The sequence below is a fragment of the Elgaria multicarinata genome, chromosome 9 (genome assembly GCF_023053635.1).
Source record: "Elgaria multicarinata webbii isolate HBS135686 ecotype San Diego chromosome 9, rElgMul1.1.pri, whole genome shotgun sequence".
NCBI classification, from domain to species: Eukaryota; Metazoa; Chordata; class Lepidosauria; order Squamata; family Anguidae; genus Elgaria; species Elgaria multicarinata.
Window position 1 is genome coordinate 60,668,370 of NC_086179.1, and position 17,005 is coordinate 60,685,374.

The following is a 17,005-nucleotide window of genomic DNA, read 5'->3' on the forward strand; positions in this document are numbered from 1 at the left end:
ACAGAAATCAAAATTCTACCAAAAACATAAATGTTCAAAACAAAACCGTGCACATTGAAAGCATTTATGCAGAAACAGGACACTTAAATGCATTTTATACAATCACACATTCTATTTTGAGCTCAGAATGTATGATTTGGTGCAAAACATTTTTGATAGTCAATAATAACTAAACACTATGTCAATAAAATATGGTTTGTGAACATTATTTTACTTCAGCCATTTTAAAGACTTTAGCACTGGTTAAAAAATGAATAAAATGTATACTATGTGCATTCTTAGCTTTATGTGGATCATATGCCTTGTTTGGATTTTCCTGAATATTAGCTAGCAGTGATTTAGACTACGGGGTTTTTATTTAGAAATGCCCACATGGACTAAGAACTAAGTGTCTTCTCTCTTTCCCCATGACATATTAATGCACTTCTGATCATCAGATACACTTGAGATGTAGTCCTTAAGGAATTGTGAATCTAACCAGACATGCTCCATTTTGGAAAGTGCATCATCTTTGTGGCTATTCCAGTTCAGATTGCACGGACCGAATTTCATGATAGTCCATCTCATAGCCTTTTCCCATTTGTGGTGTCACTCCTCTCCCCTCTCTCGAAGGAACATCTTCTTCCCTATCCTTTGATGACCCCTAGTGTCCACTCTGCAATGTAGCTATTGGAAACTTACACATAACAGTAGTATAGGACAGTCTTCTACAACCGAGTACCCTCCAGATATTTTGGATCACAGTTCCCAGCATTCCTGATGATGGGCCCTGTTGGCTGGATTGATGGGAGGGCACTAGGTTGGGGAAGCCTGGTAGAGGTGGCCAAAGCCCATAATACCAATTCTATTTATTTATTATTTAGATTGACAGAATTTTTGAAAGTGGGCCTTTTGATTGAACATGTAAACAATGGGCAGTATCCAATGGGGTGCTGCATCCATGCTGATTTCATTGCATCCCCGTCAATTTCATTTTGCATGCGTGACCCGCCGCTTATGCACGGGAGATTTAGCACTTATGGGAGCAACTGGAAACAAGCAGAAACACTCGTTTCTGGAATGAGGCAAGTCAGCAGAGTGCTGCTAACCTGTCGCCAATCCATATATGACCATTCATCAACTTACCTCTCTCCCCGGGTTTAAGGCAGCTAGAAAGACTAGCCTCTTCTGGCAGGCCTACTCAGATGAATTTGAAACCAATAATTTTAAGATGTCTTGATTAGGTGATTTTTAAAAATTGTATTGGTTTTATGTGCTTTTTAATTAATTTTATGTATTTGATTTATATTGTATTGTTGTACTAATGTTGTTCCCCGCCTTGATCCAAAGGGAGAGGTCGGTAAGAAATAATAATAATAATAATAATAATAATAATAATAATAATAATTTCTGCTCATTTCAGGGCTTCCTATAGGAAGCATTAAATCTCCATCGCACAAGCAAGGCATCTCAGTTGTACTGTGGAATCAGTGGGAAGGGTGGCTTGTGCAATGGCCTAATTGGATACTGCCCAGTGTGTTATATCAGTATTCCAGTATATTTCAAGGAATACTTTGCTTTACAAGGTTGCGTCATGCAGCAAATGCATGAGCATACCACTTCCATGAAATTCATTGGGATGCCATAAAATGTACATGTTCATGTCCTGGAGCTTTCCTCTAGCTTGTCTAAATCTCAGCAAGACGACTGACCAAACTTTGGAAGGATTATGTGGCTCCATCTGTGATATGGGTTTTCCAGAAAATTTTGAATTGGAAATTTTTCCAATGCAAACTATTTTCTTTTGCATAGGATTTTTTCAGTTTGTATTGGAAAATGTTCCAATGCATATTTGCATAGGGACCTAGAGCATGGGTAGGCAACTTGTGGTTGTAGTTTTGGCCTACAACTCCCATGATCCCTCACCATTGGACATGCTGGGTTGAGCTGATTGGAACCATAGGCCAAAACTTCTGGAGGGCGTTAAGTTGTCCACCCATGCCCCAGAGAGATCTAGGGCATGTCTACGCGAGGGCTTATCCCAGGGATCCTGGCGGCAGGGAGGGAAATAATGCAATTCCCCCTTATTGTGTCATTGGTGGCTGTCACTGATGCTCAAAGGGGAAGTGTGTGGTTTTGGCACATGGGCAGCTGCTGAGGGCCTTGTCAGCCTTTCTGAAGCTTGTGTGGCCTGGCGAGTGGTAGCAGGCGGCTGCACTGGCGGGGCGGGTGCCCACTGAGGCAAGCACAGATGAGTTTGCCCATCCATAGGGTTATCATGTGATCTGTCAGGAGTTTTTTTTAACCCACAATGGGTTATTTAGCCAAAATAACCCACTTTTGATCATCCCTTGTCAACAGAGTGGGTTATTTAACCCATCGTGTGTTATTGTGTCGTGTGGTGATAACAGTGGTTTATTTTGGTTGCCTATAGAGTTGTTTGGCAGGGCAGTCAAAACTGCTTCTGCCACTCTCCCCCAGCTGGCAGATCTCTGTTTCCATGGACTGCCTAGCAACTGATTGCGTTTGCAGTCCAACTCCACCAGAACCATTCCCCCAGCAGTGCGTTCTGCAACCTCCTGAAGTGTCAAACACTGTTTTGGTCTGGTGGTGGCAGCTGTGCAGGGCTGTCATTTTACCTTGTGTGCATCCTTGCCAAGGGACGCTGTCTATAAAGTTTGGTCCCAGTGCCACAAACCTCCATGGGTTTATTTGCCCACTCCTCTTTTTGGGGGCACCTGGGTTTTTTTGCTCCTTTGTGTGTAATCACGCAGGATTTCTATGGTTCCTCCTGACTAGGGGAGGCTGTGTATAAACTTTTGTCCCAATCCTGCAAACTTCCAGCACTTTAGAGCCACCACCCCTTGTCAGGGTGATGCTGGAAGTGCTGAATTAAGCCCCTGTACTTTACCCCACACCCCCTCCTCTCATTAGGATATTGTGGAAGGTTAGAACAGGCTGCTGGGGGGCGGAGCTTGGCAGCCATGGCGGTGGCAGGTTTCTTCTGAGGCTCTGAGCGGCGTTGCCGGAAAAAGCAATTATCTATTTTTTAATGGGCATAAATCTTTGAGCAAACGACAGGAAATGATTATAAAAGCTATCGGAGCTGGAAAGTGTTGAGAAGAGCCGATGGGATGAGGTGAGCTTGACGGAATGTCTTTATAAACTGCAGAGGCGAAACCGAAAGTAACATGATTGATGTCGCAGTTTGAAAAGAAAGAACTTATGCTTGTTAGACGTTGATCTGATTTACAGCGATCCTCACTTCTCATCCTTTATCTTAAGTTGGAAAGATTGAAATACTGGCTTTGAAGTTGTTTGCTGTAATCTTTGTAAAGTGGAAAGTGGAAGCTGTTTGCGGTGTGCCGAGAAGGGGGGGGGTGAAGGGGAAGAAACAGCATTCTGTGAGGGAGATGTGGGATTTTGAGAAACTGTGAATGATTGGATCTGATCCCCTCTAGTGAATGCTGTTGTGAACTGAATATATTTCCTCCCCCTCGGGAAGAAGGTGGTGTGTTTGGCACATAGAAGAGAAGCCAGTAAAAGTTGCTAAGGAAGTGGGGGCTCTAGGATTTATGCCCTACTCAGAAGGGTCCTATGTCCAACATTAAAAAAAAGATTAAGAAGTGGGAAAAGTTGAATATACAAAAAAAGAAACCTTCAAATCATAATTTAACCCACCTCTCCCACCTGGAAGATACAGCCCCTGGAACAGACCAGGAAGACGAAGTTATAGACCCAGTTTCTTTGGATACAGTACCAAATAAAGAAAAGAATATGGCTGAAGGGGGAAAAGCAATGGACAGCAACTTTCTCTCCCTAGCAGAAATTAAGGCAGTTATTGTAGAGAATAATATCATCATTTTTAAAAAAATGGATCTGCAAATGAATGAATTTAGACAACAAATGCGTGTTCTTTCGGATAAGACCGCAGAAAACTCGGATAAGATCAAAGAGATAGAGGCAAAAGCGGAATTGGACCAGAAGAAGCAAGAGGCCTTTGAAAAATCAACAAATATTCAATTTAAGGAATGGGAATCACGTCTGATCGCCTTGGAAGACCAATCTCGTAGATCTTCGATTCGAATAAAGCAGCTGAAGCAGATACAAGGAGAAGATCTTAGAGAAATCATTCTGAACTGGTTCAAAGAGCTGATGCCTGACATACCAATAGATGGATCGGATCTGGACCGAGTCCACCGCGTGGGGGGGCAAAACTACAAAGGGACTAGAGATATTTTGGTGAAATTTGGTAACTATTATAAAAAAGAGCAAATCATGAAAGAATTGAGATCTTTGACCCAGTTACAATATAAAGGCAAAGCAGTGCAAATTTATAATGATCTTTCTCAACATACATTAAATTGGAGACGGAGTATTAAACCAATAACTGGAATGTTAATGCAGAACAAAATTCCATACGCATGGGGTTACCCGGTTTTCTTAAGATTTACATATGGGAGGAGGGAACACAGAGTAACCTCATTGGATCAAGGTAAAGAATTGCTGAAGAGGCTGGATCTGGATGGGGAAGCAAATGGGGCTGGAGTGGGTGGGGGAGGGAATGAGGCTGGGACATCTGGAGAGTAAGAGAATTGTTAATTATGTTTGGAGATAATTGCAAATAGAAATGCTAATATAGAAACCTGCTGGCCAGGCGCAGCACTGCCTCCCCCCCCTTTAAAGTAGATGGCTGGAGTACTAGACTCACGGGGATATGGGGGGGGATTAGAGTGGGGGGGTGGGGAGGGGGGGAAGGTAGGAGAGGAGGGATTGGGGTAGGAGGGTGGGGGTTTTATGTATGGAGTTTGTTTTTTTATGTAAGCAAGTTTGAATTGCTGAGCACAAGGGATCGGAAGAGATTTCAAAAGGGTGATTATGGATAAAAAGATAAAGGTATCAACACTCAATGTTAAAGGTTTGGGGGCAGTCGTGAAAAGGAAGAGAATAGAACAAATGCTTAATAAAGAGGGATCAGATATTATAATGGTCCAAGAGACACACCAAGGCTCCGAGAATTCGAATATGATAAAATTAAAGTGGTTAGCCTATTATGAAAAGTCATTAGGGACATCGAAAAAAAATGGAGTGGCCACTTTGATTTCAAAAAAAAGTGGGTTTATATTAGAAGAAGTAAAAAAGGATGATAAGGGCAGATATCTTATGTTAAAAGGTAAAATTGAGGGAAAGGTCTATACTTTGATTAATGTTTATGCCCCAAATGAGAGGCATAGAGAGTTTTTTATAAAGTTGTTTAAAGAAATAGAAGAATTTAAGGAGGGGTATGCTATATTAGCTGGGGATTTTAATATGGTTATGGATAATAAACGGGACAGGTCAAATCCCACTAATGCTGAAAAGAGGAACAATATGACTATATTGAATAAATTAGTAAAAGAAAATGAGTATTTAGATTCGTGGCGTTTACTTAACGGGAATAGGCCTGGATTTTCATACTTTTCCCCAGTTCATCATACATACTCCAGGATAGATTATATATTTGTTTCAAAAGATTTTGCAACGAGGATTTGTAAAATGGAAATGGGGGTAATAAAAGTAACTGATCATGCCTTGTTAAGTCTAGAATTTACAGTTAAGAAAGATTATAAAGAGGCATATAGATGGAAGCTGAATACAAAGATATTGAAATATAATAAAATAGTAGATAAAATTCGGAAGGAACTGTCGGAGTCATGGGAAATTAATGAAAAAGGAGGAACAGCTGGGTCAGTCATTTGGGACACCATGAAGGCTGTAGCAAGAGGAATCTGTATTAGAGAAACATGTAGTTTAAAAAGACAACAACGTGCAGAACAGGAAAAGTTAGAGATAGAAATTAAAAACTTGGAGGAAAAATATTGGCGAGTTAAAGATAAATATAAATTAGTGGAAATACAAGCTAAGAAGAAACAATTAGAAAATTTAAATATAGAAGAGATTCAAAAGAATTTAATGTATATGAAAAGGGAATATTTTGAAAACAGTGATAAGAACTCGAGGTTGCTTGCCAAGCTCACACAAAAAGAAAAAGGGAGGAATGGGATAGAAACGTTGAAAGATAGCCGAGGGAATTATTGTCATGCAATGAAAGCTAAAATAAAAATTTTTCAGGAATTCTATCAGGAATTGTATAAGGGTAAAGAAATTCAACAAGAAAAGGTGGAGGAGTATATTGGAAGGTTTATAAAGAAGGGAATAAAATTAGAATATAAGGAGTTAATGGAGTCAGTAATAACTCAAAGAGAAGTTGAAGAGGTTATTGATAAGTTAAAAGTTGGTAAATCACCGGGAGCAGATGGTTTGGGTCCAGAATATTATAAGGTCTTCAAAGACTGTTTAGTTCCAAAATTAATGGAACTTTATAATAGGATATTATCAGGAGAGAAGATACCTGAATCATGGGAACATTCAGTGATAATTCTGATCCCAAAACCAGATAAAGATTTGACTAATCCCGATTCTTATAGACCTATTTCTTTAATAAATCAGGATGCTAAAATTTTTACATCTATTATGGCCAAACGGCTAAATAAATTTTTGGCAGAATATATAGGAGCAGATCAATGTGGGTTTGTGGTAGGAAGGCATATGCATAATTTAGTGGGTAGAGTTTTAAATGTAATAAATGTAATAAAAAAAGCAAATATTAAGGCAGGTATTATGGCATTAGATATTTTTAAAGCTTTTGATTGTGTGAGCTGGCAGGCACTAAAGAGTATTATAGATAAATTGGGATTTGGAAATAAATTTAAAAATGTAATAGAACAGCTATATTCCCAAAATACGGCGGTAGTGGTGGTAAATGACGGACTTACTGAAAAGATACGACTAGCCAGAGGAACAAGACAAGGATGTCCGCTCTCGCCGGTCCTGTTTGTAATGGTTATGGAAGTTTTGGCGAAGGCACTAAGGGAGGATGAAGAGTTAGAAGGAATTGGAGAGGTAAGGGAAATAAAGTTAAACATGTTTGCGGATGACACTTTATTGACCATTAAGAATCCATTAAGAAAATTAGAAAGAATTAAATATCAGTTGAGGGAATTTGAGGAAATTACAGGGTTAAAAATAAATTGGTCTAAATCAGAGATGATGTTGTTTAACTATACCAAGAAGGAAGAAAAGGATTGGGAATTTAAGGGAATGGAATTGAAAGTTAAGAATGAGATTAAATATTTGGGAATTAAAATTACAAAAAATTTAGAGAATCTTGAAAAAGAAAATTTAACGAGGTTAAAGAAAGAGGTATTAGAGAAATTGGAGAAATATAAAAGATTAAATTTATCTTGGTTCGGAAGAATAGCCTTAATAAAAATGAAGATATTAGCTAAAATTAATTTTGTATTTAGAATGTTACCTATAAAAATATCAGAAACCGAGATAAAAAGTTGGCAAAATATTATTAATAAATATTGTAATGGAGAAAAGAGAGCAAGAGTGAATAAAAATAATTGGTACCTAAGCCAAAAAAAGGGGGGAATGGGTCTTCCAAACATAAAATTATACTACGTAGCAAATAGATTAAGACATGTTGTAGAAGCAATTATGGGAGTAGGAGATTTATATTGGATGGAAGAAAAAACCATAAATAAGGTAGAGATGAATTTGGAGAATGTTTTTTTTAAAGACGGAGGAAGAAAGTGGGTTGGAAGTATAGATAATCCACTCCTGAGGACTCAATGGGAAATTTGGAGTAAATTTAAAGGGAAGCTGCTTCCGAGCAACTCTCCCTTAGCACCGATAATAATGTTAAAGAATTTCCCAGAGGATCTAAAGGGTAGATTATGTAAAATATTAAAAGAGAAAAATAAAATAAGATTAAAGGATTGGGTAAGAGATATTAAAACAAGAGAGGATATGGAAAATTTGTTAAAGGAGAAGAAGCTATCTTGGTTAGAATATGGTCAATTAGAGCAATGGAATAAAAAGTGGATTAAAGATAATAGAATGTGCAGAAAGATGACGAGGTTTGAAGAATTAGTAGTAAGTAAGGAGGAAGGGAAAGGAGGGAGTATAGTTTCAAAAGGATTAATGAGTGAAATATATAAAATATTGTTAGAGAGGGAGTTTAGAGAGAATACAGAGAAAATGGTTTGGGAATCAGATTTGAAGATACAAATAGGGCGACAGAGCTGGGAGGGACTATGGAAACAAAGAGTGTTGAGAAGTTTATCAGTAAGAATAAAGGAGAATTATTTTAAAATCCTATGGAGGTGGTACCTAACCCCGGTTAGATTGAATAAGATAAGTGATCAACATTCAGCAAATTGTTGGAGAGGTTGTGGGGAAAAAGGAACGTATTTACATATGTGGTGGCAATGCAAATATGTACAAAGATTATGGAAGATGGTGTTCTCAGAAATTGAAGAAATAGTGGGAATGAAAATAGAACAAACACCAAAAATAGCATTGCTGTCACTATTTGAAGATATAAAGTGTGGAAAAGGAACTATAGAGCTGATATCGAATTTGTTGGTTGCAGCACGACTGATGGTAGCTAGGAACTGGAAGGTCCAAGGGGAATATTCTATTGAGGAATGGTACAAAGAAGTATGGGATATAGCCATTAATGATAAACTGACATGTAATATTAAGTGGAGAAAAGGCGTAACTAAAATAAATGAGTTCGAAGGAATTTGGAAACAGTTCCTAGTGTTTGTGTTTACTAAGGGAAGTGGGAAACCACCAGCAGAAGAAACGATTAGATTTTGGACTCAAGAATGATCCCGAGGTGGGGGGTGCACTTTTATGTTAAGAACGAAGATGTTGTAGTATGATAAGGTATATGTAATAGTTTTTGATATTTGTACTCAACAATCATTCAATATGTATGCAGCAGATATTTGATGTTTTTTTTTCTTATTGTGTTTTGTTTCAGTTATATTTTGGTAATGTTTATCTATGTTTATATAGTGTTGAAAATGAATAAAAATTTAATAATAATAATAAAAAAAGAACAGGCTGCTGCAATGTTGTCAATGGGTGAAACAGTGCCACCGCTGGGACAGGACATGGGGCAGGAGGATGACTCACATTATACACAGTAACTTCATAAGCTACACATAGTAGCTTATTTGTCTGATTGTGTGCTGGATAACAGTAGCTTTTTCTCAAAAGAAGCTACTGTGGATAGTTTATTAACCCTTCATGGCTTAAAGTGACATCTGAAAGCTGGGCAAGATGGACCAATGGTCTGACTCGATATAAGGCAGCTTCATATGCTCCTAACCTTAAGTACATGCTTCAAGCCATATTTCTCACTTCTTCCATGTCCTTTAAACTATGAGAGGGACTGCAGAAATAAGTTTAGGCTTAGGGTGTCTTGTAAATTGTATATGCAACGTTAACTTTTCATTTTATTTTGCAGAGGAGCCAAAAAAAAGCACTTCACTATTTCCGTATGAGAGCAGCTTAATGAACGATATAAATGTTCTTCAAGAGAACACAGCTTTAGAATATGTTTCTAAAAATCTGTCTGTAGAGAATGATAGAAACAATCCACATTCCCGGAGAAAACGTTTCCTTTCCTATCCAAGATATGTAGAGGTGATGGTTACAGCTGATGCCAGAATGGTTCAGCACCATGGACGGAACTTGCAGCATTATATATTGACACTAATGTCAATAGTAAGTAAACCTGTATTCCAATATATGCATTCCAATATATACTTCAGTTTCAGGAGAATTAATTCAAGATCCTTGCCACTCTGAAGGAGTCAGTATATAGCCCAAAGAACTGTTACTGGGAGCCTGCCATTGTTTTAAGCAATGTTTTTACCATGCAGACTGCAGCCTCCGAAATTAAGACCAGGCTCCAAAGAATTACTTCCCTGAGTCCAAGGGCCTTTAGACCCCCACCATCCCAAAATGACACCCTTCCGTACTCATGACAAGTGGGATTTTCAACAAAATGTAGCAATGTATCCCTGATCCTGTGGAGACGATTTCCTGCTCTTTCTCTGACCCAGGAGGAAAGAGAGAGGGTCAGCTGGACATGGGATGCGGGCTTCTACAGAGCAGAGTGAGAGCTTTGCACCCTGGCTCTGTCTTCATTCTACCACAGTTCCATCACATTAACGTTCTTCCCATTTGGTGGTGAATTTGATCTCCTTTTGAAGGATCTGTGAAGAAATAAATATACTTCTATACACCTTGGTAGAACGTGTGTTTTGTTTGTGGGTGGCCTCACTTTGCATCCAAAATCATTTGCATAGGGCCACCCAGTTTGCAATTACAGGAAATTTTTATGGCATGGGGATTAGTAGTTCAAGGGGAATGGGAAAGTCAAACATTCCATAGGGCTAGTGCAATAATCTGGCATGAGCCCAGGCTGCTTATTGTATTCTGACACATTTTGGGGGGATGGTTTGTCCAGTAACAAATTTGTGTTCATAGCAACTCTGTTTTCTAGGTCTAAAAATGCTGTCAAGAGAATATTGATCCAATCCATGGATACGTAGAAATAATTGTATGAATACATGTTGGGCTAGATTTGCTTCTGCAAACCAGTTGTACATTGAACACCTAACTCCAGTGGCTCACATTAATGTAATTAAATATTTCCGCTTACTTTTAATTGCTAGGAAGCAATAGTTATTGGGATATTATTAATCCATCTTGTGCTTTTCAATATAGCACTAGACATTTGCAATTTAGTGAAAAAGAAGTATACATTTTTACGATTCATCATCATCATAAGAACAATGTTGTTTTATACTATTGTTTTTATATTTTTGATGGTTTTAAATTTTGTATACTTTTTAATGTTCACTGTTTTAAACTTTTGTAAACCGTCCAGAGAGCTTCAGCTATGGGGCGGTATATAAATTTAATAAATAAATAAATAAATATAGCAGCATATTAACATTTAGGATTTTATTTACTTAGGTTGCAGCAATCTACAAAGACTCAAGTATAGGAAATCAAATAAATATAATGATTGTAAAATTAATTGTAGTTCACAATGAACAGGTAAGAAAATATATACATTTTATGACTCAGAATAACTTTTTGCAATATTAAATTATAAATTGGTTTTTCGCATGTTAATACTTTAAAAGTCTAAGAAAATAGTTTTCATTTAACTTCTTAAGGCTCATGAACCTTCACTTAAAAAAGAAAGGGGGGGAGACAAAAATGAAGCAGCAGCTATATATATGACATGTAAGCGAGCTCTAGCACAGTGCTAATAGCATAAGCTGGTGCAACATGTTTTCCAGCGAAACCTATCGTGTCAGCTTATGCTATTGGTATTGCCCTAAAGCTTGATTACGCTAATGCTACGTCAATTGCATAACTGCTGCAGCCCCATTGAATACTGCTCCTGGACAGTTGCTTTCATTTAAGCTTTGCAGGACATGCAGTGCTGAATTAGAGTTTAAGATTACTCTCCCTGAAGCTAAGGATTGGATCCAAAGATTCCCTTCCTACAACAGAAGGAGCCCTTCCCCTGGAGGTAGTCATCTTCTGTTCATGGAAGGGATATTTTAAAGTGATTGATATGGTATTAATGTTTAGAATTGGATGTAGCTATTCATAATGTTTAAAATGGCTTTTTTAAAATTATTATCAATGAATATTTTTTATGGTGACCAGGTTCAGCCCGAACCTTGTCAACGAGTTTTAGTGGCCATCTACTTGTTTAGAATTTCTGGTACATAAATATATGTACCATTGTGATACACTTTGCTAAACAGGTTTTGCACTATTACAGTGTTTATTTTGTCTTGGTAACTTATGTATAGGAAGGACCAGCTATCAGTTTTAATGCAGCTACCACTCTTCGTAATTTCTGTTTATGGCAACAAACACAAAACATTCTGGATGATACTCATCCTTCTCATCATGATACTGCAGTTCTTATCACTAGGTACAGTATCGAAAATAACTCAACATCATTTTTCTTTACTATTCCTATCCCATAAAATTACTACATAGAAATACCATTTATTATATTTTTATTTATTTAATAGATTTATATACTGCTTTCCAGTGAACTATCAAAGTTGTTAATAGAAATGATAAAAACTTGAAATATAATAATAAAAGCATGATAAAATAATTATTGGTGGACTATAACCATACTGACTGGGTCAACCCTCAGGGAAGGCCTGCATGAAAAACTGGGTCTTCAGCAGATGTTGAAAGATCAAACCCTTTATCACAACCTTTGTATTAACCAAGGTTAGCATAGAGAGGGTTTGCATATCACAGAGTCAATTCCTGGGTTCTTTGACCCAGGAACTGCAGGGAAGAGTGGATTGCACGAGCCGTCAACTCATCATTTTTGCTTTTAATTAACAACCCTGAAATGCCCTTTTCTAGGTTTGTTTTGTGATGTGTAAACCTGGAAATTCTCAGTTGTTTATGGGTTAAACAACCCAGGAATAGCTGTCATGACCTGCAAATTGGGTAATAAAGTTAAGAAGAACAGGGGAATATGCAACAGGAATGCATGATTCCATGACCTGTTTCTGATCTCTTAACTATAGTTGAAGGCCAACTAGAATTACACTTGTATCCACGTATCAGTGTGAAGCACATGCCAGTGTCTCTTAGAATTAGCTGCCATTGTGTGTGTTTTAATGAAAATTAATTTTAGGAGTGCAGGTTTAGGATCATAGATGGGCAGCTTGATCCAAAGATGCTGCTTTAGCTGCATACATGATTTTGCATTGCAGAAGATAGAGGACAGGCAAATGGGGTAAAGACATGCAGTTGTGTCCCACTTGCTTTTTAAAAGCCTGGAAATTCCTTTGAGTGGATTTAAATTGATGAAAGGATCCAGATTGTAACAACTTCAGGAAATTATTTATAGGTGTTTTGAATTACCTTTTTCTCTTGTTTTGAAATAATAACATTTTCATAGAAAACCTTTGTTTCTTTAAGGGAAGATATCTGCAGAGCTAGAGAAAAATGTGATACCTTAGGTAAGTTAAAGCAGAAAGACAATGATGCAAATTTTCTACAAATTAGACCAAAAATTGCATTGCCATTGTATAGTGGACACCTTAAAATGTAAATAAATCATTATTTATCTTCTTGTATAAAAAGTCTAGTTCTAAAATCCTGGTCATAAACATATGGTTTCATTATGATAAATGTCTGGGTAAGAGCTGTAAGCCTGTATTTTTGTGTGTGAAGACAGTGCTACTGCTGTGTGACATCTTTCATGTTTAGATAACAAATTCAATTTTCTAGGTTTAGCTGAATTGGGTACAATGTGTGACCCACTGCGCAGCTGTTCTATCAGCGAGGAAAATGGATTGAGTGCTGCATTTACAATAGCACATGAACTTGGACATGTGTAAGTATGTCTTTTCTACCAAGCAAATCTTGCACTTGCCTTACATAGGGATGCCACAGTAGCTTTTGCAGTGCAAAGTTCTGCTTGATTGGAATTACAGCATGCATTTACAAGCAAGTGCTGTAATTCCATATTAATGGTTAGCATTTATATAGAGGCTTACAGTGCATTCTCCCATTGAATCCTTATAGCAGCCCTATTCATATCACACAACTGAATCTTCCTTTAATCAGGCATAGCTGAGATTTTAGGAACATTTAGTTTGGCCCTAAGTGAGGGGGTGATGCTCAAAGTAGCTTAAATTAGGGGCTTCCTGGTTAATACCGTAGCTCAGTCTTTTTACCACTGTGCTACTCAAGGTTAGTATAATGGCATGGGGAACGGGCATAGTTTGGTATTAATTTTAATGGGAGTCTTCTAGAATATTCAAGAATTGGAACGTGCCAGCATCTTTTTACTGTTTTTCCAAAAAGTGTTTGTGTAAGCTGTTATTCTCGAATGTTCTAACATCTCAATTCTAAAGAGTTGTTTAGATGCAAATTCCATTTTATATATTGCTTTTATATAACATGCCATAGAGAAGTTCTTCAAAAAAAGACAAAAAGACCCCAAATATCTTTAAATTATTCAAATGCCTTTGTAATTACTGAAGCACTATATCAGTTTAATTTTGTTAATATTATTAAAATATAAAAGAATCCTTACTGAATTTCTTTTGCTTTTTTGTGTTGTGTATTAGGTTTAATGTTCCTCATGATGATAGTTTTAAATGTAAGGAAGTTGGAATGAAACATCAATATCATGTAATGGCCCCAACTTTAAACTACCATTCAAATCCATGGACTTGGTCAAAATGCAGTCAGAAATATATTACTGAGTTTCTAGAGTAAGTATGATTCACGTTTACCAATTTCCTATATATATATATATATATATATATATATATATATATATATATATATCTGCAATGATGGGTATACAGTTTAAAGAAATGCTTTTTCATGCTTTTAAATCATAGCACTCCTTTTATTTTCCTGCTAGTTTTACATGGGTTTTATGTGCTCTAGTGCTTTTATTCTTTGCTGATGGTCTTATCTTGATTTTATTATGCGTTGTTTTTATTCATTGTTTTATTGTTTGTAATATATTGTACCCCGCCTAGAAAACATTGGTTATTGGGTGGTTTAGAAGTGCAATAAATAAATAAAGTGTTATCCATCGATTCACAAAACCACAGTTGGCTACACTGATAGCTTTGTATTAAGGAAATAACATCAAATTACTAGGAACCTAGGAAACTGGTCAGATGATGGGCCCATCTAGCGCAATACTGTCAACACTGAGTGGCAGTGGATCTCCAGGGTTTCAGGCAGGAGTTTTCCTGCCCTAACTGGAGATGCCATGGACTGAGTCCATGGTTTTCTACATGCAGAGCATACGAGCTATGGCCCCCTCCCAATCTCAAAATATGTTCACAAACTGAGTTCAGTTCAAAAGTAAGATACCTTATAAGAAGAATTTTGCTTGAATGTGCTTCAATGAATTCTGCTTAAATGTGTTTCAGTACTGGTTATGGGGAATGCCTACTGGACAAACCCAACGGAAGAATCTATGACTTTCAGTCACAGTTGCCTGGTTTCCTATATGATGTCAACAAGCAGTGTGAGCTTATGTTTGGTCCTGGGTCACAAGTATGTCCTTACATGGTAAGTTGCTCAATACAGAATCCCATTTTTAATATTAACCTGTGTCCATGACGGATACCATTTATTAACAATTCAGAATTGTACTGATACCACGAAATCTTTAGAAGGTGATTTTTTCTTTCTTTGCTCCTTGTTTTTCCATTGTCGATCTTACTATCTTTGATAAGACAACTCCAGTTTTTCTATGTCATGCAACAGGATTGTTCTTACCTTTTCTTACTACTTTTGCCTCAAGATTCTGTAATTAGTAACCCACACAATGTAAGAGCCAGAAGTAAATATTAACAAAATTTTATTGAGTAAAACAAAGGAAATAAAATAAACCGAGTAAAACGAAGGTAAAAGAAATAAAATGAACTATTAAAAAATCATACCAAATTAGAGGTATTCATACTGCTGTAAAGTGTGAAAGAAAGCTTCGAATTTTTGCTCAGATTGTGTTTGACAACAAAAGGATAACAAATCTCTGAAGCCAAAAAACTAATCTAAAAGTCATCAGAATATATGAGGAAACAATCCTGTATCCCCTAGACAGCACCTGGGGGAACATAGGATTTTTCAGTCTCCTGGCTCTGAGTTCGAAGACAAGGCTCCAACCTTGGAGCCAGGAAGCCTCCGTCCCTCTCGTAGCTGGTGCAAAGGGAACCACGCCACCTGCCGCTCAGTACTCGGTAAATGGAGTGTGGAAATGGCATAAAGGTGGCGTTCCTGGGGGTGGGAGGGGGAGGAGACCAGGGCAGCTTGCTTACACTTTTTCCTAGCCCCTCCCCCAACCATCTCCCCTCCCTCTCCCTGAAGACTCCGCCCATCTAGCTAAAATGCAGAGAGGGAGACGGCTAGACTGCCTGTCTAGTTCAAACCATTCTACTGTAATTTTGCTAATTAAGTGAATTGAGTACCTTCAGACATGACTATTTAGAGATTCCATAAAAAAACTTATCACAAGATATTTTGTACTCAGGAAACAGATACCCAAGTACAAAATCCATGTGGATAGCATCAGAAATGAATGGTTTCAAATATGGCTTTCCCCTTTAAAATACATGCAAGAGCCCAATCATTTTCTTACTGCTCTTGGAGTAAAATGTGTGTATCTTTCATATTTAATGCAATATACTAGAATTTTGTAGTCTCCTATCTATAACTAAGTACAAAATAGTTTGTAAAACTTGATCCTAACGTATCCTTGCTGACATTAGTTAATGTTCACAAATGCTTTGGTGTGGCATGTTGCCTCTGTATATTGATGATGAATTAATGTTACTTGTGCAACAAAAATAATCCTGTTTGTTTGGTAGAAACAATGCAAACGTTTATGGTGTACAAGTGCAGAAGGTATTCACAAAGGTTGCCGTACTCAGCACATGCCACTTGCTGATGGAACAGAATGTGGCCATGGAATGGTAAGCTCTTACTTCCAATTCTACACTATAACTTCCTTAAATCCCTTCCCTGGCTTCTTGTCTGCTCCTGGATTCTGCATAAACTCCTTCTCCTTGGTGCTTCAAGTCCCTGCACCCCCAGTCTCTCCACTCTGACATCCCAATACATCCCTGCCAGTGATCTCCAAAGAGAACTCCACTGCCCTCAGTCATCTGAAGGTTTCCTCCTTGCTCCAAAGTTTCTGCCCTAATGATTGGAACTGCTTCCCAGATCACCTGTGTGATGCTACTTCTCTTACTCCTTTGAATCCACCCTTAAAACCCACATTTTCGTGGAGCCTTTGGCTTAGTCTTCTAGTTCTCATAGCACTTCTGAAACTGAGCCTGTCACCAAGCCTAAGCCTCTGTAACTGATACAAATGCATATTTTCCGCTGTTTCGCCCCTGCCACACCTCCCCTCCTTCCATTCCCTTCTCCTGTTGTTTTCCTTGTGTCGTAATGTTAGATTGTAAGTGACTTGGAGAGTGGGATCAGTCTTCTTGTACTCCACCTTGCACACCGATGGTGCTATATAAACAATGGTAAATAATATTAATATGCTGCATGTCATTTGCCTGCTGGTGACATTTTAGCA

At 37.7% G+C, this 17,005-nt stretch overlaps 1 protein-coding gene across 1 annotated transcript in view; it reads left to right on the plus strand.

Annotated features, from left to right (window-relative positions):
• ADAMTS20 (ADAM metallopeptidase with thrombospondin type 1 motif 20) overlaps nucleotides 1–17,005 on the plus strand; it is a 94,327-nt gene that overhangs the window by 18,969 nt on the left and 58,353 nt on the right. Inside the window, exons 4-11 of the mRNA XM_063133983.1 lie at nucleotides 9,344–9,603; nucleotides 10,864–10,947; nucleotides 11,721–11,845; nucleotides 12,865–12,905; nucleotides 13,177–13,282; nucleotides 14,022–14,168; nucleotides 14,847–14,988; nucleotides 16,287–16,391. Of these exons, the coding sequence (XP_062990053.1) occupies nucleotides 9,344–9,603; nucleotides 10,864–10,947; nucleotides 11,721–11,845; nucleotides 12,865–12,905; nucleotides 13,177–13,282; nucleotides 14,022–14,168; nucleotides 14,847–14,988; nucleotides 16,287–16,391 (1,010 nt within the window). The remainder of the gene's footprint in view (nucleotides 1–9,343; nucleotides 9,604–10,863; nucleotides 10,948–11,720; nucleotides 11,846–12,864; nucleotides 12,906–13,176; nucleotides 13,283–14,021; nucleotides 14,169–14,846; nucleotides 14,989–16,286; nucleotides 16,392–17,005) is intronic.